Source organism: Acipenser ruthenus, chromosome 14 (assembly GCF_902713425.1).
Source record: "Acipenser ruthenus chromosome 14, fAciRut3.2 maternal haplotype, whole genome shotgun sequence".
Taxonomy (NCBI): domain Eukaryota; kingdom Metazoa; phylum Chordata; class Actinopteri; order Acipenseriformes; family Acipenseridae; genus Acipenser; species Acipenser ruthenus.
This window is the reverse complement of record NC_081202.1, coordinates 32,154,123-32,178,930: the sequence shown is the minus strand read 5'-3', so window position 1 is coordinate 32,178,930 and position 24,808 is coordinate 32,154,123. Positions and strand designations below refer to the sequence as shown.

General features: G+C 43.0%; 1 protein-coding gene across 14 annotated transcripts in view; it reads left to right on the top strand.

Moving 5' to 3' along the window:
* Nucleotides 1-24,666, top strand: part of LOC117419762 (epidermal growth factor receptor kinase substrate 8-like) — an 87,745-nt gene extending 63,079 nt beyond the window's left edge. For 8 of the 14 annotated variants that reach the window (XM_058986389.1, XM_058986387.1, XM_058986384.1 and 5 more), the window contains 14 exons: nt 95-221; nt 1,741-1,829; nt 2,220-2,294; nt 2,392-2,540; nt 3,203-3,383; nt 5,774-5,907; nt 9,144-9,255; nt 10,183-10,329; nt 11,757-11,792; nt 13,823-13,846; nt 15,529-15,733; nt 16,213-16,405; nt 18,634-18,766; nt 22,370-24,666. In XM_058986389.1, coding sequence (XP_058842372.1) covers nt 95-221; nt 1,741-1,829; nt 2,220-2,294; nt 2,392-2,540; nt 3,203-3,383; nt 5,774-5,907; nt 9,144-9,255; nt 10,183-10,329; nt 11,757-11,792; nt 13,823-13,846; nt 15,529-15,733; nt 16,213-16,405; nt 18,634-18,766; nt 22,370-22,483 — 1,719 coding nt within the window. In that variant the 3' untranslated portion in view covers nt 22,484-24,666. Of the gene's footprint in view, nt 1-94; nt 222-1,740; nt 1,830-2,219; nt 2,295-2,391; nt 2,541-3,202; nt 3,384-5,773; nt 5,908-9,143; nt 9,256-10,182; nt 10,330-11,756; nt 11,793-13,822; nt 13,847-15,528; nt 15,734-16,212; nt 16,406-18,633; nt 18,767-20,478; nt 20,538-22,369 lie in introns of all 14 variants that reach the window. The other 6 variants (XM_058986386.1, XM_058986382.1, XM_058986385.1 and 3 more) reach the window with 5 other exon arrangements.
* The last annotated feature ends 142 nt before the right edge of the window (nt 24,667-24,808 follow it).

Below are 24,808 nucleotides of genomic sequence, written 5' to 3'. Positions count from 1 at the left end.
TCTTTTAAGCCCCTGATTGAATTACTGAATGAGATTCTTGTGCGCAAGAAAGTCCATTTGATGCATTGCAACCTATTTTATATATATTTTGCAGCAAATTCTAAACCATCTTTTGGACGACATTGAGTATTTCGTCACCAAACTTCAGAAATCAGCTGAAGCGTTTTCTGAACTGTCAAAGAGGAAGAAATCCAAGAAAAGTAAAAAGAAGGGGCCGGGAGGTAAGACAAGTGATTAATAAACTGATCGAAACTGATCGAAACTGATCTGGGTGCAATCTTTGGGCATTTTAGGACTGGCTAAATCGGAGTGGTGTTTGCTTAGGTTACAGAAATTACAAAGCGTGCTGTCTGTAATGCAGAGGACCATGAAGCAATTGATTTTCAAATGTTTGCTAGAATATCCACTATATTTAAAACCTGACATTGGGTTTGTTCATAACAACTTCTAAACCAGTATGTATTTACAGTGGAAACGCACAAGTCTTTGAGAAGTGCTTTAAATACAAGCGTGCAAACACGTTGATGTTGTGTTTAAACATGACACCTGGTCTGAGCATCAACATACTGAAGCTTGTCTTTGAATGTCACTGCTTCTATTCAGTCAGCTGTTTAGTTTTTGTAAAAGTTTTAGTCTTCTAGTTTTTGCTCAAAAGAGACAACTTCCCAGCATTTGGTATGTTTAACAAATGCAAGTGTGAAAACAAACAGTGGCGGTACCTCTAGGATTTTGAAGCCATGGTAACAACACTCACTTATTTCTATTTAAATCTATTAATGTGCTTGTGATGTAATTTACTACATCGTTAATGATGTAACGATCTACTATTCCTTTCTATTTAAACCTTCAGGCATCATGATATTGAGTATTTATCCCTTTGTTTTCCTTATTCTTCTGTATTGTACGTGATCTAATTTTATTTCTTCTAAAATGACACATTTTTAGGTCGTTCATCTTGTGTTAATTTTTTGTAAAGTGCTGGTTTGTTTACTTTTTCATTTCTTATGTTTGAGAGGTGATTCTGGATTCTGTACCTGTCTCCTGCATATATATATTTTTTTACATTTTTGGCAAAATATACCATAAGCAAGGTTGTTGGTTTTGCATGACAGGTTTCTTATGACTGAATATTTATTTTCTCTGTTTGTGATTTCCCCTTTGTCTTTACAAATATATTTTCCCACTTTACACGTGCTCTTGCGTGTATATACAGTGCTCACCCGTTATAACGCGCCTCGTTATAGTGTGGAATCGCTTATAACACGGTAGGGTCGTGGCTCCCATTTCCTCCATAATGCCATTACAGTAGCCCTGTTATACTCATAAGGCGGAACACAAATAGCACGGTCTTGTAACTATGGCTCCCACTATAGCCTTATAAAGGGTGAGCACTATATTTGTTTGATTGGTGAATCTATTATACATTTGTAAAGCACTTTAATAACTCCCTACTATCTTTATTACTCTGTTAACCAAAAAGGATGGAAAGCTCTGACTTGAGATAACTTCTCAATGTCTCCTTGTCCATTTACAGCATGTGTTTATTTACACATAATAACAAGAGAAACTTTGAGAATCCTGTGCTTGGTTTAGCTCACATAACCTTCAGACTGTGTTCCCCCTGACTCGGCTACTATAAAATAAATATAACTTGCAGGCTTGTGATTCTCCTCTAGAGAAGTTCTTCAAACCAGGTTCCTGCAGAACTGAAATAACTGCTGTTCTGTTTGTGCCCACTAGAGGGAGTCCTGACTCTTCGGGCGAAGCCACCGACTCAGGAACAGTTTGTCGACTGTTTCCAGAAGTTTAAGCATGCCTTCAACGTGCTGGTATGTCTGCAGAGTGATGCTGCGTATTTGAGTTGGAGATAAACATTCAGTGTGTTTTTATGACTCCTATGGGTATTTTTGAATTCAGATGTTAAGAATCGTACAATTGAGAATGGGATCTTTGGATTCCCATGAGCCCCGAGTAGAATTGATTCAGTTACACTAATTATGTGCTCTATTAAAAATATAATATATGGGTTACAAAAATGACCATATACAAAAATATTACATTATATTATCATCTATTATTTTATATCATAATATGTATTTTGACAGTTAACCAAATGACTGTTTCACAAATTGACGTCCATAATTTGACACCTAAAATATGTTTCACGTGCTCCGACGTCATTCATTTGCTCTCTCAGTAACACAGTTTCTCTCCTGCAGGGCAAATTACAATCCCACATTGAGAAACCAAGTGCCCCCGATCTGATCCACTTCCTGTTCACACCTCTCAACATGGTGAGTACCAGCACAGCCCAGAGGCCTTGCACACACACAGTATTAAAGTGCCCAGTCCTGCTGGACCAGTCCTGACATGTTTGCTTCCTTCTCTCAGGTGATCCAGACCACAGGGGGGGTAGAACTGGCCAGCAGCGTCCTCAGCCCCTTGCTAACGAGAGACTCTGTCGACTTCCTGCACTCCTGCCTCACTCCGGTGGAAAGGCAGTTGTGGGTGTCTCTCGGCGATGCCTGGACCAAACCAAGGTGAACACACTGGACTCCACTTCACTCTAGAGTAGGGCTGTTCAGAGCTGCAGGCTCAGCTTCAGTTTTACACTAATCCAGCCCTGTATGGCTCCCCAGTGTGGATTAGTGTGAAGTTTTCTGTTCAGAGGTTCTAATGGATTTGATAAAAAGTTCAAGGGTAGTCTTTGGTAGAATCAAGTACAGTCAAAATGCAAAGAAATGCGTGTCTTTAAGCATACCTCATGTTTCAGGGATAGAAATAAGTCTCCTATTGCACAGCAGTTTCACCCATTCCAGGTTTTACTATGAGCTTGAATAGCCAGTCTATAGGAAACAAGCTCAGGTGTAAAACCAGGAATGCAAACTGCTATGCAATGGGGGTCTTATTTCCATCTCTGTGTTTAATGAGCACAAACACACTGAAGCCGTGTCTTCGGTGCAGTTAGGTCAAACCTCTTTCTTTTTTTATAACGTCCTTGCTTCCATAACGCCTGTCTTTTGACCAGAGACATGCTGTAGTACTTAATGTGGGGCTCAAGTGTCATGTGTTTTAAATAGTGAGCTGCTGCTGCTGCTGCATATTTAATGGCAATGCAATGGATCTCTCAGAGACATGAAACTGAGGTTACAATGCACCACCTTGTCCTGACTACTGCATCCCATTTCTCTCCCTGGCGCAGGAGTGACTGGCCCAAGGACCACTACATCCCCACCTATGTGCCTCACTTCCGCAACGGCTGGGAGCCGCCCCTGCTGAACTTCATGGGGAGCCCACGGGAGCAGGACCTCCACCAGCTGGCAGAGTCTGTGAGCCAGGCTGCTGAGCACCGCAGAGAGGAACATCGCAGGCTGTCCCTCGAGGTGCGGACGGAGTCTACTGTACCAGCTTTCACTGTGTGCGGGGGCGGAGTCTATACCACCTTTCACTGTGTGTGGGGGCGGAGTCTATACCACCTTTCACTGTGTGTGGGGGCGGAGTCTATACCAGCTTTCACTGTGCGGGGCGGTCTACTGTACCAGCTTTCACTGTGTGTGGGGGCGGAGTCTATATAGCTTTCACTGTGTGAGGGGGCAGAGTCTATACCAGCTTTCACTGTGTGTGGGGGCGGAGTCTATACCAGCTTTCACTGTGTGTGGGGACGGAGTCTATACCAGCTTTCACTGTGTGTGGGGACGGAGTCTATACCAGCTTTCACTGTGTGTGGGGGCGGAGTCTATACCAGCTTTCACTGTGTGTGGGGGCGGAGTCTATACCAGCTTTCACTGTGTGTGGGGGCGGAGTCTATACCAGCTTTCACTGTGTGTGGGGACGGAGTCTATACCAGCTTTCACTGTGTGTGGGGACGGAGTCTATACCAGCTTTCACTGTGTGTGGGGGCGGAGTCTATACCAGCTTTCACTGTGTGAGGGGGCAGAGTCTATACCAGCTTTCACTGTGTGTGGGGGCGGAGTCTATACCAGCTTTCACTGTGTGTGGGGGCGGAGTCTATACCAGCTTTCACTGTGCGTGGCGGTCCACTGTACCAGCTTTCACTGTGTGTGGGGGCAGAGTCTATACCAGCTTTCACTGTGTGTGGGGGCAGAGTCTATACCAGCTTTCACTGTGTGAGGGGGCAGAGTCTATACCAGCTTTCACTGTGTGTGGGGGCAGAGTCTATACCAGCTTTCACTGTGCGTGGCGGTCCACTGTACCAGCTTTCACTGTGTGTAGGGACGGAGTCTATACCAGCTTTCGCTGTGTGTGGGGGTCCACTGTACCAGCTTTCACTGTGTGCGGGGGCGGAGTCTATACCAGCTTTCACTGTGTGCGGGGGCGGAGTCTATACCAGCTTTCACTGTGTGTGGGGGCGGAGTCTATACCAGCTTTCACTGTGTGTGGGGGCGGAGTCTATACCAGCTTTCACTGTGTGAGGGGGCGGAGTCTATACCAGCTTTCACTGTGCGGGGCGGTCTACTGTACCAGCTTTCACTGTGTGTGGGGGCGGAGTCTATACCAGCTTTCACTGTGTGTGGGGGCGGAGTCTATACCAGCTTTCACTGTGTGTGGGGGCGGAGTCTATACCAGCTTTCACTGTGTGTGGGGGCGGAGTCTATACCAGCTTTCACTGTGTGTGGGGGCGGAGTCTATACCAGCTTTCACTGTGTGTGGGGGCGGAGTCTATACCAGCTTTCACTGTGTGTGGGGGCGGAGTCTATACCAGCTTTCACTGTGTGTGGGGGTGGAGTCTATACCAGCTTTCACTGTGCGGGGCGGAGTCTATACCAGCTTTCACTGTGCGGGGCGGTCTACTGTACCAGCTTTCACTGTGTGCGGGGGCGGAGTCTATACCAGCTTTCACTGTGTGTGGGGGCGGAGTCTATACCAGCTTTCACTGTGTGTGGGGGCGGAGTCTATACCAGCTTTCACTGTGCGGGGCGGAGTCTATACCAGCTTTCACTGTGCGGGGCGGTCTACTGTACCAGCTTTCACTGTGTGCGGGGGCGGAGTCTATACCAGCTTTCACTGTGTGTGAGGGCGGAGTCTATACCAGCTTTCACTGTGTGTGGGGGCGGAGTCTATACCAGCTTTCACTGTGCGGGGCGGTCTACTGTACCAGCTTTCACTGTGTGCGGGGGCGGAGTCTATACCAGCTTTCACTGTGTGAGGGGGCGGAGTCTATACCAGCTTTCACTGTGTGAGGGGGCGGAGTCTATACCAGCTTTCACTGTGTGTGGGGGCGGAGTCTATACCAGCTTTCACTGTGTGTGGGGGCGGAGTCTATACCAGCTTTCACTGTGTGCGGGGGCGGAGTCTATACCAGCTTTCACTGTGTGCGGGGCGGAGTCTATACCAGCTTTCACTGTGTGTGGGGGCGGAGTCTATACCAGCTTTCACTGTGTGCGGGGCGGAGTCTATACCAGCTTTCACTGTGTGCGGGGGCGGAGTCTATACCAGCTTTCACTGTGTGCGGGGGCGGAGTCTATACCAGCTTTCACTGTGCGGGGCGGTCCTCTATACCAGCTTTCACTGTGCGGGGCGGAGTCTATACCAGCTTTACTGTGTGTGTGTGCAACCAGATTTTACAACAAGCTATTGTGAGGATACAATGTGAGACAGGCTTGCTGTCCATACACACTGCTGCTGTAGATTATAGTGAGTGTCTTTAAATATCAAAGTGGTGTGGGTTATACATTTAAAATTTGTTTCAATGCTGCTAAATGGTGAGTACTTCCTTGTTCACTATAATATATTTCTTTTCCGTTTCTTCTAGCAACCCAGTGTCCAGGACTTCCCTCCAGCCGATGGGTATGCATTCAGTAACACAGTTTTCAAACGAGGGCCTCCTCTGGACCAGGAGTCGGCCGTGGCTGCCTTTAAGCAGGCGGTCAGCCGGCATGTAGATAGGTAACAGTATGGACCCCACGGTGTGTCCCAGGCCCTGGAGAGCTGCCAGTGCTTCACTATCAGGGAGGGGAGGTGTGCGGGCTCCTGATCTGTCTCACTGTCAGGGAGGGGAGGTGTGCGGGCTCCTGATCTGTCTCGCTGTCAGGGAGGGGAGGTGTGCGGGCTCCTGATCTGTCTCACTGTCAGGGAGGGGAGGTGTGCGGGCTCCTGATCTGTCTCGCTGTCAGGGAGGGGAGGTGTGCGGGCTCCTGATCTGTCTCACTGTCAGGGAGGGGAGGTGTGCGGGCTCCTGATCTGTCTCGCTGTCAGCCGCTAAGGCGAATCGCTCTGCTTCCATTCAGACCTTTACATAATAAAAAGTGTACTGTCCCCATTCCAAAGAAAACCGTAATGCTGATCTGATTTTAACTTCAGTTCTTTTTTCTTTTTTTTTGCAACCCATTACCCGGTCAAGCCAAACTCCTATCTTCACACAGCAAACCGAAGCGTGGTCACGGAAGCTATCCCCTGCCCCTGTATGAGTGCCCAGCCTAGATGGGCAACTTGGCGCAGGCAGAATTCAAACCATGCATGCATGACTCTCGCCGTAGTGCCTTTACTTTGTATATTTAAAGTGATGTCTTGCAGTCTGTGGTGCTGAAATGCAGCTGCATTCTAATACAACAAGCACAGCTTCTCTAGGTTTGCTAGTAGGAAATATTCACAGGATCCTCTCTGACTAGTCTGTGGTTTCAGATAACCAATCAATCAAAATGTGTTGTTACAAGTAAATATAATACGTAACCTAATTTGTCTGTTTTGTACACTGCAGTTATACCTCCTTTCAAAAAAAGTATATATAAATTGAAAACTTAGCTGTAACAGTACTCCAAATCCTTCATAAAACTAAACAAAGTGTCTGGACAAGCACTGTTCAGTGTCTTGAAAAAAGAGCCTCTTTGTTGAAATGTGTCTAGTTCACAGAAAAGCAGAGAAGGAAGTGAAACGTTCCCATTGTAAAGTATCAGTGTGTATAATCTCCTCTCATCTAAACACTAGAATGAACCCCTCCCCCTGGATTCACCGGGGCAGGTAACCGATACTCCCTTTCCTTTTCACTTGCTTTTATTATCTGTTGTTTTATATATCCTCATTCCATTCCTGACCAATCCTTAAAGAAAACAAATAAAAGCTGTCCTTTGTCTCCCTGTCCCAGCTGCAATGGGGAGGACGTGCCTTTTTTATCTGTCAAGCAGGACACTTTGGGAATGGGACAGTACCGTACACCTTTAGCTGCGAAGCATGTAGACTTGAATTATGACACTGCTATCCTCGGCATGCCTTTCTTACAATTTGTGATGCGCTATTCATTAGTATATTTTTTGCTTTTGAATAGTTTGTGATTCTTCTTTCTTTCTTTTAAAAAAGTTAAGGTGGTATTAAAGCTGCAGTGCCCCAAAATCAAGTCCAGTTTCAAACCAAAATTCTTCTTGTCTGTTTACTTCATTATCACAGTAGTTTAGCCTTTTGAGCACCAACGACTTGAAGTCTGGTGGCCGCTACGTCATTTTGTGAACCCATTTGGTACCACTACTGCTTCCTGCACTGGGATAAGAGGCTAGAAATGCCATTTTCAACATCTGTTAAAGCTCATAAAGCAAAACAGAACTTGAGAAAAGGGGCACCCTTTTTTACAAGGAGTGTTTTTGTTATTATATTTATCCATCTGATATATATTTTCAAGGTGGTAACCTTAAAACCTTCCTTCCATGTATTGCATATAAAACATATGGGACACTGCACCTCTAAAACCTGACGTTGCCAAACGAAAGTTCCCCCTTTTTCCCTTCTTCAAATTGGATAAGAGGTGAGAAAATTCAAAATATGTTGATTCTGTACTGCAGTGTGAGTCTTAGAAAACTTTGAAACTCCATTAATTTCCTAAACTTTGCCTTGACTAGATTTCAATTGCAAAGTGAATATATAGTTAACTCTCTCCTTGCCACCAGCTTCCTATAAACACCAGCAGTTCTTGGGTGGTCGAAGTGACTCGGCTATTCTTGATAAACCTGTTTCTGTTCTCTTCTCGTTTTCCTTGCTTGGGTGTGTATTTTGTGGTGGTTTTCTCAACCTTGTGTTCCTGATATTAAGGTAAAGACCGCTCTCCATGACTGTGACACTATGACTAGTTTAGAACCCATTTGACTGTCCTCTCTGTGTGTCGGGCCAATCAGAGTCATCCAGGTCATGATGTGGTGGCATGTACTCCTCTATGTGTTATATTCCCTCGTGTCAAACATGCCCATGTTTGTATCTGTTGTGCATTGAAGCAATTCAATTTGATTACACCAGCACACCCAGATTGAACATTGGTAGGGCTATATTAAACAGAATGTTGAGAATTATCTTGTGCCCTCGAAACTACTCCATTGAAATGTTGAGATCCTGAGCCAATTATCTTGACAATGATGCAGTGCATTGCATCCCCTGCTGGTCCAAACTGGCTACTACATGTTGCAATCTGCATTGATTCTGGTGAAAGAAGAACACGCCAGTAGGGATGGAAAGAAGACTCCTATTGCACAGCAGTTTCACTCATTCCAGGTTTTACTACGAACTTGATTAGCCCTGGTTTATAGGTAACAAGCTCAAATGTGTCTTATTAAATAGTAAAGCCAGGAATAGATCAAACAGCTATGCAATGGGCGCTTTATTTCCATCCCTGACCAGTAACGTTACAGGAAAAGTTAAAAACAACTTTGGTAAATTAGAGTCCTCACGCTCGAGTATTTATTTATTTATTCATTTATTTATTTATTTATTTATTTTTAACAGTTGTACTTTTCCATTCACTAAAATGCTGCAAATTGAACACAACAGTAAAAATATTTAGGGGGTGTATTGTTTGGCAATAAAAAATATTATTATTTGTACTTGCTTACTTCACTTAGTCATGCGGGCTTTCAATTAGTCTGATTCTTTAAAGGTAAAATAAATGAAAGATTAAAAAAAAGGTTGTTATAGAATTATAATTGTGGGCTGCCTGTCTGTGTCCAGTCAGTATTGAGGCTGGTAGTCAAGCGGTCAACGCCTACATCATCCAGCAGGGTACTGTATTTAAAAAAAACAAAATACAGAGTGCTAAAGCTGAAGCCGGTAGTGCTACAAGCTGACATGAAAACACCCTTGTGTAGCCCTTGTGTCGGGTAGCCCTGCATCTTGTCTTTGTGTATTTATCTGTGGTGCAATTGTTACAGAAATTATGAAGCCCACGGGAAACCTCAACCAAAGAACTTTGCCAAATCCAAGTATGACTTTGTAGCGAGAAATGGCACTGAGCTATCTGTGTTGAAGGACGAAATCTTGGAGGTAGGACAGGAGTTTTAATCATTTTATTGGTTTGTTTCTTAATTTACTCATCTTGAATGCAGAGTAATTAGCTGATATTTGGCATAAACTGATGCTAGACCTCATTCAGTATGTTTCTCTATAGAAGGAGGAAAGGAATATATATAATCTATGTGCATCTCCTTAAACGTTTTTTTTTTAATTTGATGAAAGACTTTTTGCAGAAGATTTAACAGTAAATGTATCAAGGAGCAGTATAACCACACATGAGGTTAGAATTGTGCAGGGATAAAATAAGACTCCTATTGCATAGCAGTTTTATCCATTCCAGGTTTTACTACAAGCTGCATTAACCTTAATGCAGGTAACAAGCTCAGGTGTGTCTTATTAAACTCAGGAGTGAGTCAAACTGCTATGCAATCACAGTCTTACTCCTGTCCCAGTGGTGGATCTACTGTCCTTGATTATCGGTTTGAAGTTGAAAGAACATGGCTCTATGAAGAGGGGAGAGTGTTCCGGTACCCACAGAAATCCAGTTATGCATGTGTTTGCAACATTTAACTAAAATATGTAACTTGCATGTTAAAACTGAAATTAGAGAGTACTCACCAAACACAGCTCTAGTCAAAATAACTTCCACAGGGGCTCACAGGATATTAATGTTGACTGCATTATGGGTATTGTAGTTCAACAGTATATACAGTAAAGAATAAACAGATGACAATCGTATCTTCTTGGGAAATAAAACTCCCAAGGAGCTCAATGCTTTCAAGTACGCAGCGGCAACTTTCAAACATCTCTACATGCGCTTTAGATCATATTTCTGGCTATAAGAAGTGCCGTTATGCAAGTCTTTGGAACATAGAAGTGTCAGTACTGGGTAACGGTAAGCACCGGCCCGTTTGAAGCCCTATCTTTGAGTCCGCGCCTCTCGTTTTGTATCTCAAGGTGCTTGACGACAGGAAGCAGTGGTGGAAGGTTAAAAACGTGAGCGGTGCTTCTGGGTACGTGCCAAACAACATCCTGGAAATTAGCAGAGCAAACCAGGAGCTGGGGGTCGGGAGAGCGGACCCCTTGTACAGCCACACCATCCAGGTGAGTCCTGGAGAGGAGCTCTACTCCCTGCGCTCAGGAGAGCTGAGCAAGGCCTTTGTCCGCTCTGGGCCAGCGCTGCATCTGCTGGGGATGTAGTGCTGCTCTGCTCTTTTTATACTTGATAATTGAGAGTAATGGAGAGGGCAGGCTTACTAGTGGACAATAGGAACATAAGAAAAGTTTTTTATTAAGTTATTTTTAATGTTCCCAATGTTTTAGATCCTACTACTTCATCTGGCAGGCTAGTCCATGCATTTATAACTCTGTAAAATAGTGCTTCCTACCTTCTGTTCTAAACTCGGCTTCCATATATGCCCTCTTGTTGTTCTCTCTGTGCTAAACTTGAAGTATCTGTTGTCTCCAATTTCACTGGATGCTTCCTCTAGTTTATAGTTCTGACAAGTTCTTTGGGTTTGTCTTGTTTTAAAGTTTTTTTTTATTTTTTTTTTTATAATAAGAGGTCAGTAAAGTTGCTCTCTAGCTCTTGCACTATTCTGTCAATGGACTGTTTATGAGGTTTATTTATCCAAACAGTGCTGTGCTGTTTTATCACAGCATCCCAATAAAAGAGACTCGCTTGTTTCGCTTCTAATGTACAGCTATGCCCAAATGTTCTGCCTCGCCTAGAATTGTAGGATTGAGACATAATTAATATATATAATATCAACGTAATTTAGATCTTTTATTTAACATCATGTAATCAAAGAAACTGCAAAATGATATTGCAAAAGTATACCGGAAGCCATAATAGTATTACAGTTAGATTTAGAAATATCACATTTTTTAATTTTCAGTTCTTCCTTAAATATATGGAAAACTACAAAGCGGAATGTAATGCAATATGTCAATTATTCAGACATTATTCAGCAGGTTTCATTCGACTTTATGAAGCAAAATTAGTTCATTCTATAGGGAGAAGCAAAACTTTTGGCCATAACTGTAGTTTGGGGTATGCAGATGTTTTCAGATATATTGCTGCAGTGCAGGAGAAAATGAACTATTGGCACCTGAACACTTCATGTGCTGCTGATTAAAGATGTTTAAGGCATGACCTACAGCACAGGAAATAGAGAAAAAAAGATAGAGGACCTAAAGCTTTCAAGCACAGCAAAGGGGGTCAGCAATTAATGCTGATGACACCGATACTCCTTGTATATCAAAGCCTTGGTTTTCAATCTTTAAAAGACTTACTTTTTAACATTTGTAACATTTCTTCATTGCTGAGTTAGGGTACTAGCTCCCAATAGTCTTAACAACCACCATCATACCTATTATTATTATTATTATTATTATTATTATTATTATTATTTTCAGTATCGCTGTTTCTATTTTAAATGTCATTCGTACGGTGTTTCCTTCTCTTTTTACATGTGTGTTGCATTTCCCCCCCCCCCCTTTCTTCCTTTTTGTTTGTTGTATATCAAAAGCTCCTGATGCCAAAGAAGGAGTTTGAATTGTTCAAGGTAGGGCTGGGTGTGTCCCGGGCTCAGTGCGTTTAGCCTCACCCCCAGTTAATTCCCTCCCCAAGCTGCCTTCACCTCATTGGACCCCATTAGGCACCATGAACTCGAGCGTCCAACCAAACCGCTGGGATTGGACTCCTAACGTCTGGCCTGTTAGAGTATTACTTAGGGTTAGTGCTGAAACTTAGAGATTCTTTTACAACATCTCAATTTTTCTGAATATTATATTTCTACATGGTTACGATCCTATGATGTCCAGTGCAGTTTCTGCTTGGATTTTTTTTTACCATTTCAACAATGTGGCTACTTCTAAAAAGCGTGATTAGCCACAGTATATAGCTAACAAGCTCAGGTGTGTGATTTAAACTCATAGTAAAACCAGGAGTGGATCAAACTGCTATGCAATGGGACTCTCATTTCCATCCTTGCTCTAAACAAAATAGCAGTTTCAGATGGGAAAAGTTAACACCTCTGTTTTCAAACTGTCTCTTCTCTTAGATACTGCTTTGAAAAAAATAATTAGAATCTTATCATAAAAATATGGAGATCTTGTACTCTTTCAGGCCAGATGTTGGTAAGTGCCCTCCTCGCATTATCCGTACTTATAGATGAGATGGTGTGTCGGTGTGTTTTGGAGTGTGTTGGATTGAGGACTGGATGTATAGAAATGCAATGCTTTAATTTGCAGTGAAGCTAGTGTTAATGTAGCTGCTTTGTTCTTTAACAGAAGCACGTGTGGATTCAGTTGGTTGTTTGTTGGTTTTTTTTGTTTGTTATTTTTACCTTTGGTTTTTTTTAAGCATGTGGTTGAAGATGGCCTTTGGAATATCCGTTTCATGTGTAATATTTTCTGTAAGCTTGCTACAAAACCCAGTTTGCTTTTAAATGAAGCACCATCTCTCAATATGCTAGGAAAGTCAACAAGTTATTTCCATAGCAACAGACAAACACAGAAAAACAAAACATAGATGGCATGATCAAACAGCTTTTATGTTGACGCTTTTTATGTGGTTAAATTGCTGTCAATTAATCATCACGCAGTTAACTTTCTTAAAAAAGAAATGCCAGCATTGATTCAGAACATGGGACATGTTTTGAGCATAGAATTCCAAATGCCTGCTGTCTGTGGAAATAAATAATTGGGAGGGGTGGGGGGTGGTCCCCTTGTGATTGAAATGATTGATATAATAGACAGACAAGCCCCCAGCCCCCCTTTTTAATTGTACAATATAAAATCCTGAGCTGTAACATCTCAAGCTTCAGTAAACTAAAGTGTTGTAAAAGGGCTAGTATAGTAAGCACACTGATCCTTGGGGAAAGCTGAGAAATCTGCAAGTCTGTGAGGGTTGTAGTCGGGGGGGGGGGGGGGTAAAGCACTGCAGGTTGTGCATTCATCTCACACTCCCAGCAGCGCCACTCGCAGGCGGAGCCTTGAACCAGTGGCCACAATGCTGTGTGTCACACTTTCCCAGCGTAATGAAGACAGAATGCTGTGAGCACACAGACTCTGACTCGCTCCTCCTGTTCAGTGTGGATCAGGAACAGGCTATGGAGCAGCCCCTTGAGCAGACCTGTAAATAGGACATGTTAATAAAAACATCAAGACATTTTTATTTCACTGTACATCAGAAACACAGACAGCAGCATAGAGTATTATAGGAAGGATCAAGTGTGTGGAGAAGAGGGTGAGTCTCGTTGTCATAAGAGGAAAGAATATGTACCCCTCCTACTTCAAGAATCTCAACTCCGATCCTAGCATTGAAACGGGACTGATTTTGTAAAAAAATATAATTTTATTGCTTTAGTTCTATGATGCACTTAGATCCTTTTTTCTAATGCGAACTAGCCATTGCCGTTAAAAAGAGCATTGACCGTGAATCTATCTGGTAAACAGTTCTGAGTCAATGTATAGTAAAGATTTTTTTTGTTTTGTTGTGAATTTCTGAATGCAGTAATACAAGTATTTTTATTTTTTATTGCAATGTTTTCATGTTTATAATTGAATGTTTTGATTTTTTTTTTTCTGCAAGCAATTACTTGGAGAGTTATCAGAGGTAACTACGATAATGAATTACCAGACAGATGCTACACAGTAAATGAGGTGGTATATCTTGTGAAATAAATACACATCAATGGCATTGCAACTTGATGTTCATTGAAACACTTTAAAATAACAGCTGCGGGGGCTTCCGAGTGGCGCATCCAGTAAAGGCGCTCCGCGTGGAGTGCAGGATGCACCCTATAGTCTGGAGGTCGTCGGTTCGAGTCCAGGCTATTCCACTGCCGACCTTGGACGGGAGTTCCCAGGGGGCGAAGCACAATTGGCAGGGCTGCATTCAAAATGAATGACTTCAGAACAAGGATGTGTAGAAGATATTCAGGTGTTATTCCTGTGGGATTCAATTGGAATTCATTATGAATCTGCGGCCATTATTTTCAGTGACAAGGCTAATTGCATGATCAGTCAAGAGAAGACTGTGCCAGCAATAGTGGTGATTATTATGGCACTGGAGGTTAGCAGCAGGGGTATTTTAATAGGGGTCTGAGCTACATAAGGCTTTTTATAATGTCAGATGACTCCACCTGCTTCACGTATCGAAGTCGCAGTTGAAAGGCCACAATATCACATGATTTCTCACATTCAGGAAACAAAAACAAGGCAAAACCATGCAAGCAAGAAGTCAGCAGGTACATTTGGCAACAGAGAGACAGTTTAAAACATGTCAATATTAGAGCAGCAGAGCCCAGAATTAAATAGAATCATTGCAAATATCATTCAAACCAAACAAGTGGGTAAGACATGCATTTAAATGGCATCAGCAATGAGAGCAACACCTGTTTTTAGCTATTGGAACCAGCAGGGGTCACTGTTTTATAGCAAATACGGAAGTATGATTTGTGATGGATGTTTAGTGTGACACGCAGCTATAGGCTGATACGGTATGCAGTAACATTCAAAATCCTAAAAGGTATAGACAATGTCAACCCAGGGGACTTCTTTGACCTGAAAAAAGAAACAAGGACCAGGGGTCACAAATGGAGATTAGATAAAGGGGCATTCAGAACAGAAAAGGAGGAGGCACTTATTTACACAGAGAATTGTGTAAATGTTGTTGAAGCTGACACCCTGGGATCCTTCAAGAAGATGCTTGATGAGATTCCGGGATCAATAAGCTACTAACAACCAAACGAGCAAGATGGGCTGAATGGCCTCCTCTCGTTTGTAAACTTTATGTTCTTAACTATGACTATAGGAGTTCTGCCTGTTGCCTTCACTTGAACAGTGGCCAAAACTGCTGTAATGTATAATACTGTATTCTGTAGCCTACTGTGTTTTTTTTTACAGCTTTGATTATTAAATATAGTTTGATTTTCATGAAACTGTTGTTGGCATAATTAACAGCTGCTTATAAACTATTTATTCTAATCCTTTTATAAAACAGGGCCGTATCTTCAAAGCGTTTACTCAAGTCTTTAATTATCTCCTTTAATTATCGATATTAGTTACCTAACAACTCGAGGGGCCTTGGGATACTTTGTGTTCTGTTACTTGGCTGTTTGGTTCTGGCTTTGTCAAATTAGCAGACGTTTTTCTCCATCCAAAAAATAGGTGTTAAAGACTGGAGTAAACAATGAAAACAGCCCCCAAGTAACTCCTGATAAACTGAATTGTGTTGAGTTTTATATGTATTATAGATGTGCATTAACCAATGTCTTGTATCTCATTGCTCCACAGAAACAGAAGACAGACCCGAAACAGCTGAACCCCATCCCCCCAGCCCCCTCCCCTCCACCGGCCCCAGCTCCACTCCCCACCCCTCCCCTGGTGCCCGGGTGGCGTCCCCCCGCCAACGTGAGCCGACAGAACAGTAGCAACTCGAGTGACAGCGGGAGCGTGGTGCTGAGAGACAGCCAGCGGGACAGGCAGCTCCCAGTCAACCGTGAGTCCACCCTCCACACGCACACGCACACGCACATGTATGTGTATAGGACATACAGCTGCAGGAACCAATTATTTCATTGGTGTTGGAGTAGTATGGTACAGATTGTGATTGCTATGAACCACTACCTTGAACAGGGTTTCGACTAGTTCGGGAGAGCAAGAGGGAGTCTCTATTGTAGTAGTAAACTTCACTAGCTGAAACATTTGTCAGCTTGTCTGAGTTTTACCTTCCAATCCAGGGATGGCTCCTATTGCACTGCTGTTTCATCCATTCTGTGTGTTAATTAATACCAGCTTGATTAGCCACGGTGTATAGGTCACAAGCTCAGGTGTTCTATTAAACTCGTAGTAAAACCAGGAATGGATTCAACTGTTTATGCAGTGGGAGTGTTATTCCCATAACTGCAGTTGTGATGAGTGTTTAAAGCAGTATACTGAAGTGAAGCATGGCGCTGTCCCGCTGTCGCCCCCCTGCAGGCAGGAAGTCTCACATGGAGGAGGTGCAGGACGAGCTCATGCACAGGCTGACGATCGGGCGCAGCGGGGCCCCCAAGAAGATCCAGGGGCCCCAGAGAGGCAGCAGTGTGGGGGGGCCGGGGGTCGACCTCTCGTACAGCTCCCCCCCGGAAGAGGTGAAGGCATGGCTGCAGGCAAAGGGATTCAGCCCTGTGTGAGTACTATCGCCTCCAGAGTCCGTCTGAACTGTGGACGGTCTGAATTCATACCAATGATCTTGATAACTTCTAGCAATTAGCTAAAAAAACATATCTAATAAAAGAAGAATGACGCTCGCCGTGAGACTGACTAGCTCACTGTCAGAATTCTTTTACCATTATTAATTTTCAGTTTACACTACAAAGATAAATAGCAATGGATATAAACTTTGATTTGTACAGAATGACTCCTTCTCTATGAGAACCACCACAGGGGGTTGCTACAGTTAATCATAATGGCTTTCTATAAAGTAAACCAAGTGAAATTCATTTACATGAAAGACTGATATAAACAGGATAGTGGATTCCAGGCTATTAGGTATGCCATTTATCTAATATAGTAAGTGACTCTCAAAACCCTTTGACGTGTGAAGTGCTTGAAATCGGCCGTTCTATACGTATACTATGTGTGTGGATGTTCCCAAGAGTATTTATTTGTTCTTCATATTTCAATGATCAGCTTTACCAAGCTTTGAATCCAGACCTCCCCACAGCAACAGCAATGCTTATAATCCGTAAAAACAAACAAGGGCTTCATGAAGTCTATTTAATTACAAGTGCAGTATTACAGTAGACTAGGCTGTACGGAACTCTTTTTACAATTACATCACTCAGTGCAAACTTTAATAACAGGAATGAACACAGGTAATATTGACTGTAGGGTAAGTCATGAGTGAAATGCCAAGTGAGAGGTGGATTCCCTTTGCTACACTGATCTGTAGCGTGAGAGGTGCAATCTGCTACACTGATCTGCAGTGTGAGAGGTGCAATCCCTTTGCTACACTGATCTGCAGTGTGAGAGGTGCAATCTGCTACACTGATCTGCAGTGTGAGAGGTGCAATCTGCTACACTGATCTGCAGTGTGAGAGGTGCAATCTGCTACACTGATCTGCAGTGTGAGAGGTGCAATCTGCTACACTGATCTGCAGTGTGAGAGGTGCAATCTGCTACACTGATCTGCAGTGTGAGAGGTGCAATCCCTTTGCTACACTGATCTGCAGTGTGAGTGGTGCAATCTGCTACACTGATCTGCAGTGTGAGAGGTGCAATCTGCTACACTGATCTGCAGTGTGAGAGGTGCAATCTGCTACACTGATCTGCAGTGTGAGAGGTGCAATCTGCTACACTGATCTGCAGTGTGAGAGGTGCAATCTGCTACACTGATCTGCAGTGTGAGAGGTGCAATCTGCTACACTGATCTGCAGTGTGAGAGGTGCAATCTGCTACACTGATCTGCAGTGTGAGAGGTGCAATCTGCTACACTGATCTGCAGTGTGAGAGGTGCAATCTGCTACACTGATCTGCAGTGTGAGAGGTGCAATCCCTTTGCTACACTGATCTGCAGTGTGAGAGGTGCAATCTGCTACACTGATCTGCAGTGTGAGAGGTGCAATCTGCTACACTGATCTGCAGTGTGAGAGGTGCAATCTGCTACACTGATCTGCAGTGTGAGAGGTGCAATCTGCTACACTGATCTGCAGTGTGAGAGGTGCAATCTGCTACACTGATCTGCAGTGTGAGAGGTGCAATCTGCTACACTGATCTGCAGTGTGAGAGGTGCAATCTGCTACACTGATCTGCAGTGTGAGAGGTGCAATCCCTTTGCTACACTGATCTGCAGTGTGAGAGGTGCAATCCCTTTGCTACACTGATCTGCAGTGTGAGTGGTGCAATCTGCTACACTGATCTGCAGTGTGAGAGGTGCAATCTGCTACACTGATCTGCAGTGTGAGAGGTGCAATCTGCTACACTGATCTGTAGCGTGAGAGGTGCAATCTGCTACACTGATCTGCAGTGTGAGAGGTGCAATCCCTTTGCTACACTGATCTGCAGCGTGAGAGGTGCAATCTGCTACACTGATCTGCAGTGTGAGAGGTGCAATCTGCTACACTGATCTGCAGTGTGAGAGGTGCAATCCCTTTGCTACACTGATCTGCAGTGTGAGAGGTGCAATCTGCTACACTGATCTGCAGTGTGAGAGGTGCAATCTGCTACACTGATCTGCAGTGTGAGGTGCAATCTGCTACACTGATCTGCAGCGTGAGAGGTGCAATCTGCTACACTGATCTGCAGTGTGAGAGGTGCAATCTGCTACACTGATCTGCAGTGTGAGAGGTGCAATCCCTTTGCTATACTGATCTTCAGTGCAAGAGGTGGTGTTTGTAATGTGTTTTCTGTCTGCAGGACCATCACCAGTCTGGGAGTGCTGACTGGGGCCCAGCTCTTCTCTCTCAACAAGGATGAGCTGCGGACGGTGTGCCCAGACGACGGGGGTCGAGTCTACAGCCAGGTCACCGTGCAGAAGGCAGCTCTGGAGGTACTGCTACGTCTGCTTCGAAGTGTCTGGCGGCTACCTCTGATCCAGCTGAGAGTGGATTTCATTCTCAAGCACTCTTTGATATGTTAGGCCCACGAGTCGGGTCTGTCATGCAAAGCACTCTCAATTTGATTAGTGGTAGCCATTGAACAGAAGTCACTAAATCTCATTAAAAAAGGCGAAAAGCTGATCTAAACTGTTGTGGTTTAAACATTTAGAATGCTTTGTCATTGACATTCTGAGTGCAAGTTCTATACTCTCAGTGATGTCATACTGTACGTGTAGTTGCTGCTAAAAGGTTCCAGTGGGGGCGTGGCTTACAACACTGATCTGCACAGTGGCACAAGTGGCTCTTTAACTCTGTATTGATCCTGAATGTTATTTTACAAATATACTAGAAAATGAGAATATAGCGTGCACTGTAGCTGTTTTACGTATCAGAAAAAGCAGTCTGCCTTTGGTCAGACGACACTCCCCATAACAGCAACAGTCGCTTAGGAGCAACACTGTACAGTGCAGTAAGTGCACCGAGGGTGGTGTTATTCAGATCTGCCATTAAAACACACCCCGTTGGATTATATAAGTCGTTTGGCTCTGGTTACAGTGTTATACAGAGCGACTGATCTCATTCACTGTATACAGCTGCAACTGGTCTCTATCGACTTACTTGCCTGCCTAGCTGCCTGTACTTTCCAGTGTTCAAGTATCTATAGATCTTTACAAAAGTATGATAAATATGCATGCAGGGCTGTTGATAAGAAAACCTCTAGATGCGTTTTCATACTACATAAATAAATAAATAAATAAATAAATAAATAAATACATACAACCCAATCAGTACGCATTGAAACCCCTTGATTGCCCCTTCAGCCACAGCTGTGGGTGTAATGATACACCAATGTCACTATACAATGCGTATCACGATATGCAGGTCGCAATATGGTAAGTATCATGATACATGAGGTGGTTCTGGTGGGCTACTTGTATGATGCACAATATGATCAAATGGTTATTTAATGATGGACCATTTTGTTAAGACAAAAATGAAATAGGATAAGGAGAGGTATGTATTCATACCAACTATAAAACACACTTATTCTTCATTCAAGAACCACTTGATCTACAAGGAGCTACTTTGTGCTTTTGGTCTTGTATCACGATACAAACGACACATGCCTCTATTACGATAGGATATATCATTTAAAGAAAGCATCACGATTCATCGATACACAGTGAATCGTTACACCCCGACCCACAATCCCAATGCAATTGTTTTCAAGGTGTGTGGATCGTGCATTATATAGGTGACTGCTGATCATTTCAGTAGCAAATCTCAACAAGGTTATTTCTGAAAACAGGTGTAAATAAGACTCCTATTGCATAGCAGTTTCACCCATTCCAGGTTTTAGGTATAGGTATAGGTTACAAGCTCAGGTGTGTCTTATTAAACTCATAGCAAAACCAGGAATGGATCAAACCTGTATGCAGTGGGAGTTGTATTTCCACGCCTGTGTGGGGGTGTATGTTGTTTCTGAGCGGTCCCGTGCTTGGGTTGCTTGTGATCAGGCCTGGTTTGTATGAGGTCCCGTGGGGCTGTGCGGCTGGCCTGGGCAGTGTTTCTGTGGTTTGCAGCACCATGTCAATGTGGTCCCGTGGGCACGTGCTGCTGGCCTGCGCTGTGCTTTCTGTGGTTTTTCTCTTCCTCTCTGCAGGCTTTCTGCTGACTCCACATGGGCTGCCTCTACCGATTTTCATTCCTGTAAAGTGACAGGTATTGCTGTTTAAAGAGAGAGGACCTGTCTGTGTTGGCCTGGTTTTAGTTCATTAAAGCTTTCTAATGGACACTCGAAAGGACAGGGGGATTTTCTAGTGCCGTTCTGCTTCACCAGCTTCCACAACACATCAAATTTTGACTTTTTGTGTCACCTCAAAGCGCTGTACATATTGAATACAAAACTACTGTTAAATAAACACTGGGTTAGGGAGGCAAAACAAAAAGGGACCGTTTCCCATCATCATACTACAGCGGACCCTGCTGGCCAGGCTCCTTGTGAGCTCAGAGCAGACACCTGCAGGGCTGGCCTTTGTCCTCCAGAGGCCGGTAGCTCGCTGACATCCGCTCTCGAGTTCCTGGGTGTAGAAGAGGAAGCTGGCTCGGTCCTGGGATCGGAGGGCATCCACTGAACCTTCAGTTCTCCTGTGGGGAATTGCTGCAGTGAGGGGAAAAAATTATTGGAAATGAGTCTCGTAATTTATTAGGTAAAATTCTCTCCAGTGTGAATTTTGTAAGGAAGCTGCTGTATTGAAATATACACAGATTTGGTGTTGGGAGCATTTTGTTCAGATGTGTGCAATTTGTGAATCCATTTACTTTTTAAATAAAAAAGACACTGGCCAACAGAGACGGAGCTCAATCTTTATAAAAAGGAAAAAGAAAAAGAGATATCCTTCCCAGTATGTGGCGATCTAGCTTTTTCCCCCACTAAGTGATTCTCCTAAAACCCAACAGCTGAAATCTCCCCCTAACCTACTGATTCATTCTTTATTTACAATCCTCTATGCATTGCCTAACCCAGCCCCTGAACTAGGCCATCATTGACAAACTAGCAGCACTAAAATGAAACCTAGCAATAATATATATATATATATATATATATATATATATATATATATATATATATATATATATATATTATATAATCGACCATGGCCTTCTAAAACATAAGCAGTATATCAACACATGCTGTGGCTTATCTAGTCGATGTAGATTGCTGAATTGTGGTACTGGCACTGAAGGGCCCATGGGGAACGCAATTATGTAATTTCCCCCCAGGGGGCACTGTTGAAGCCTTTATGTGAGTTAGTTATATTCTCTGTTGTTTGTGTATGATGATTGCAATCAGCCTCTGAGGTACTTATTGCAGTCGCTCTGTGTTTTAAGGTGCTTTGATCTGAGGACAGGAGCTGCTTTGTATTTTTTAGTAACCAGTCATACACAATTAAACGACACAAAGTTGATGCTCACTAGATTGCTGGTTGTTTTTTGTGTGTTGCATTTTGCACTTCATACAAAAGTTAATTTTCAACCAGTGGTCTGAAATATAGATTTTCTTAAACAAGAATTATTATAAGAATTCATATTTTATTTTGTATACATAACTTCTAGTAACACACATAATGGTATTTCACATAAAGTGTCTTTCACCATCTTGTCAGAATGCTTTACTTTATTTACGTGTCTGTGTGTCAGTGGCTTCTTTTGTGTTTGTCTCCGCAGTTGTAGTTTATGCAACGCTGCTGTCGTCTTCATCAAAATTTTTAGCTGCCTTAAAGTAGTTCATAATAGAAGTTCTTAATGCTCTTTTCATTGCATCAAGAGGAATACTCAGTGGATCAGGCGGTTGTGTGGGAGATGTGAGTCATGTGACTTTGTTGCCTATCGTGCGAGTTCTGGCTGGACTACACGTCACTGGTTGTGTGTCCGTGCCAAAAGCCAGCACCCTACTGTCAGCATTCAGCTAAATAAGCAACAGCCCATGTGGGTATACCCCAAGTGATTGTACCCCAGCCCTGTGCATGATCGCTTCCTCTTTTCTCTTCCAGGGCTCGAGTGGCTCGTCGGAGCTGCAGGAGATCATGCGGAGACGACAGGAGAAGCTCAGCTCAGTGGCCTGTGACTCTGGGGTGGAGTCCTTCGACGAGGGAAGCGGTCACTAGAGAGCCGTGTGTTAACCTTCCCTTCCTGTGCATTGTGTTTTAGGACGTGATGGGTGGGACGGCCGCTTTCACTGACATCGTGCGCCAAGAGCTGCTGGGTCAGTGACCCCCGAACCATGTACACTGTAGCTTACCTGGAGAGCAAATGCTGAAGACCATTATTCATTTTGGAAATTGAACACATACCCTGGCTGAAGACTTTTGTCCAAGTAAATAAAAGCACAAGTGAAAAAAGGGTAGTTATTGCAGTAAATTATATGATTTATTGATTGCCTAAGATTATTATTATTATTGTCGTTGTTTATTATTTACATTAGACAAAAAGTATATATTTTTGTGTGCTTTACGTTGATTCTGAGGAATGCCAAAAAATATATATTTAAGCATAAGTTTGACTAGGCTGTAGCTATGGAAAGTCTTCAGTATACAAATGATTTTTGTTTTTTTATATTAGAAATATGAAGTGTGGGCCCCTTGGCTTGGACACATCACAAAGTCGTTGTATATTAAGCCGCTAAGAATGTGGTCTGTGCGCTGTGCTGATTAGGACCCCTTCGTCAATCTCACTGCATTACATGTTATCCGTTCATCATGGCAAATTAAAACAGCTTCGTGGCACTCCATAAAAAAAATACATTCCTTGTGTTGTTTCCCTGTTCCATAATCAGATTCAATCAAGGCACCTCCTTTGTTAATGCAAGTTTGTGACACACTTGCAAACACAGTTTAGGTTAAGTTCATAAGAAGTCATCCTTGGTCTGACAGTTTGATTGACTTGCGTCAACAAAGTGTCACAAAGCAGCTCTGTATTGTTTTGATTGAATCTCTCATTATCTCTTAACTGTTAAACACTCAATACTGCTGGATTTAGACTAGAATATATTTTTCAATGTGCAGCAATGAAAAATAAATCTCATATTGCACAGCAGTGTCACCCATTCCAGGTTTTAGTATGTGCTTGATTAACACCAGTGTCTAGGTAACCAGCTCAGTGTGTCTTATTAAACTCGCAGTAAAACCAGGTATGGATCAAACTGCTATGCAATGGGAGTTTTATTGCCATCCCTGAAATCTGTCGGTTTCTTCTTAGGACAGTCGGAGGATAGGACAAGGGAAGGGGGGAGGTTAATGACCAATCCATAACTTCCACCTTCCCTGGGCAAAGGACTTGGTAGAGCCACAGTGCTTAAACAGGCATAGTCAATGGATCAGGCCAGTATAACCCTCAGTAGGTCATCCTTTGAACTAGCTAACGTTTGAACAGAAAGGGAGTTTTTTTAACACATGTTTTTAGACAATATGAAATAAACCAGGTTATTAAATTGCTTGAAACAGGTAGTTTGTGGGGGTGTTGGACACAGATGGAATTATTTTTGACCAAAGCTCATGGCAGTGTAGATTAGGGATATTGAAACTGTGGTGCTGTCTGGATTTGAATGGTTTCACAAACTAAGGTGTGATCGTTTGAGCGGCCCGCTTGTCTGCTATGCTGAGGTGAACCCTCCCCTTTGAACATTCCTGCCAGAGCAGTGTTCTCTCTGCGTTCCTGCAGCCAGATGTACCTTCTTGGCACCTCCAGCACACCCTGGGCTGCCCCATGGTCAATAGTCAATGCCCACATTGCTCAAGTTTTATTGTGATAAATCTATTGTGAGCGGTCAGTCCCATTGTGTCACAGCAAGCTAGCGGATGGAATGGAGCAGTGAGGGATTGGTCCCAGGGAAACTAAGCATACAGTAATTGTCTCCGATTTTGTACCCCCTTACCGCAGACATATTTTGAGTTTTTTGTTAAATAAAACCCAAAGCTTGGTGTACAAAGTGTACTTTTTTTTCTCAAGTTTCTGGTGTCTGTTGTAAATGTGTTCTTTAGAAAATGATTTTGTTTGTAACTTGATTATTGCACCCCTCCTCTATTTATGATATGAAAAATGTAAAAAAAATAAATAAAAATTAAATACATTGTTTGAAAACTAGTAAATGTTTTTTGGAGACATAGCTTGTGATTTTTTTTTTTCCCCCCCAAAATGAAAATGTGCAATCTGTTGCTTAAATGAAAAGGTTAATGTATATTTGAGAACAATCCATGGAGAATGATTTGTAATTGTATTTGTATAGTCTTTGTGGTGCCTTTTTTCTCCCATATGATCCTGCTGAAATTCTGCAATAAACAAACAGTATTCTGTAGAACCGACTCTCTTCCATTCACTCGGATGTGTGGATATATGCAGGACTTGCATCATAAGAACATAACGAGAGGAGACATTCAGCCAATCAATGTTGTGTGGTTCATCTCAAAACTTTGTCAAGTCAGGTATTTTCTGAC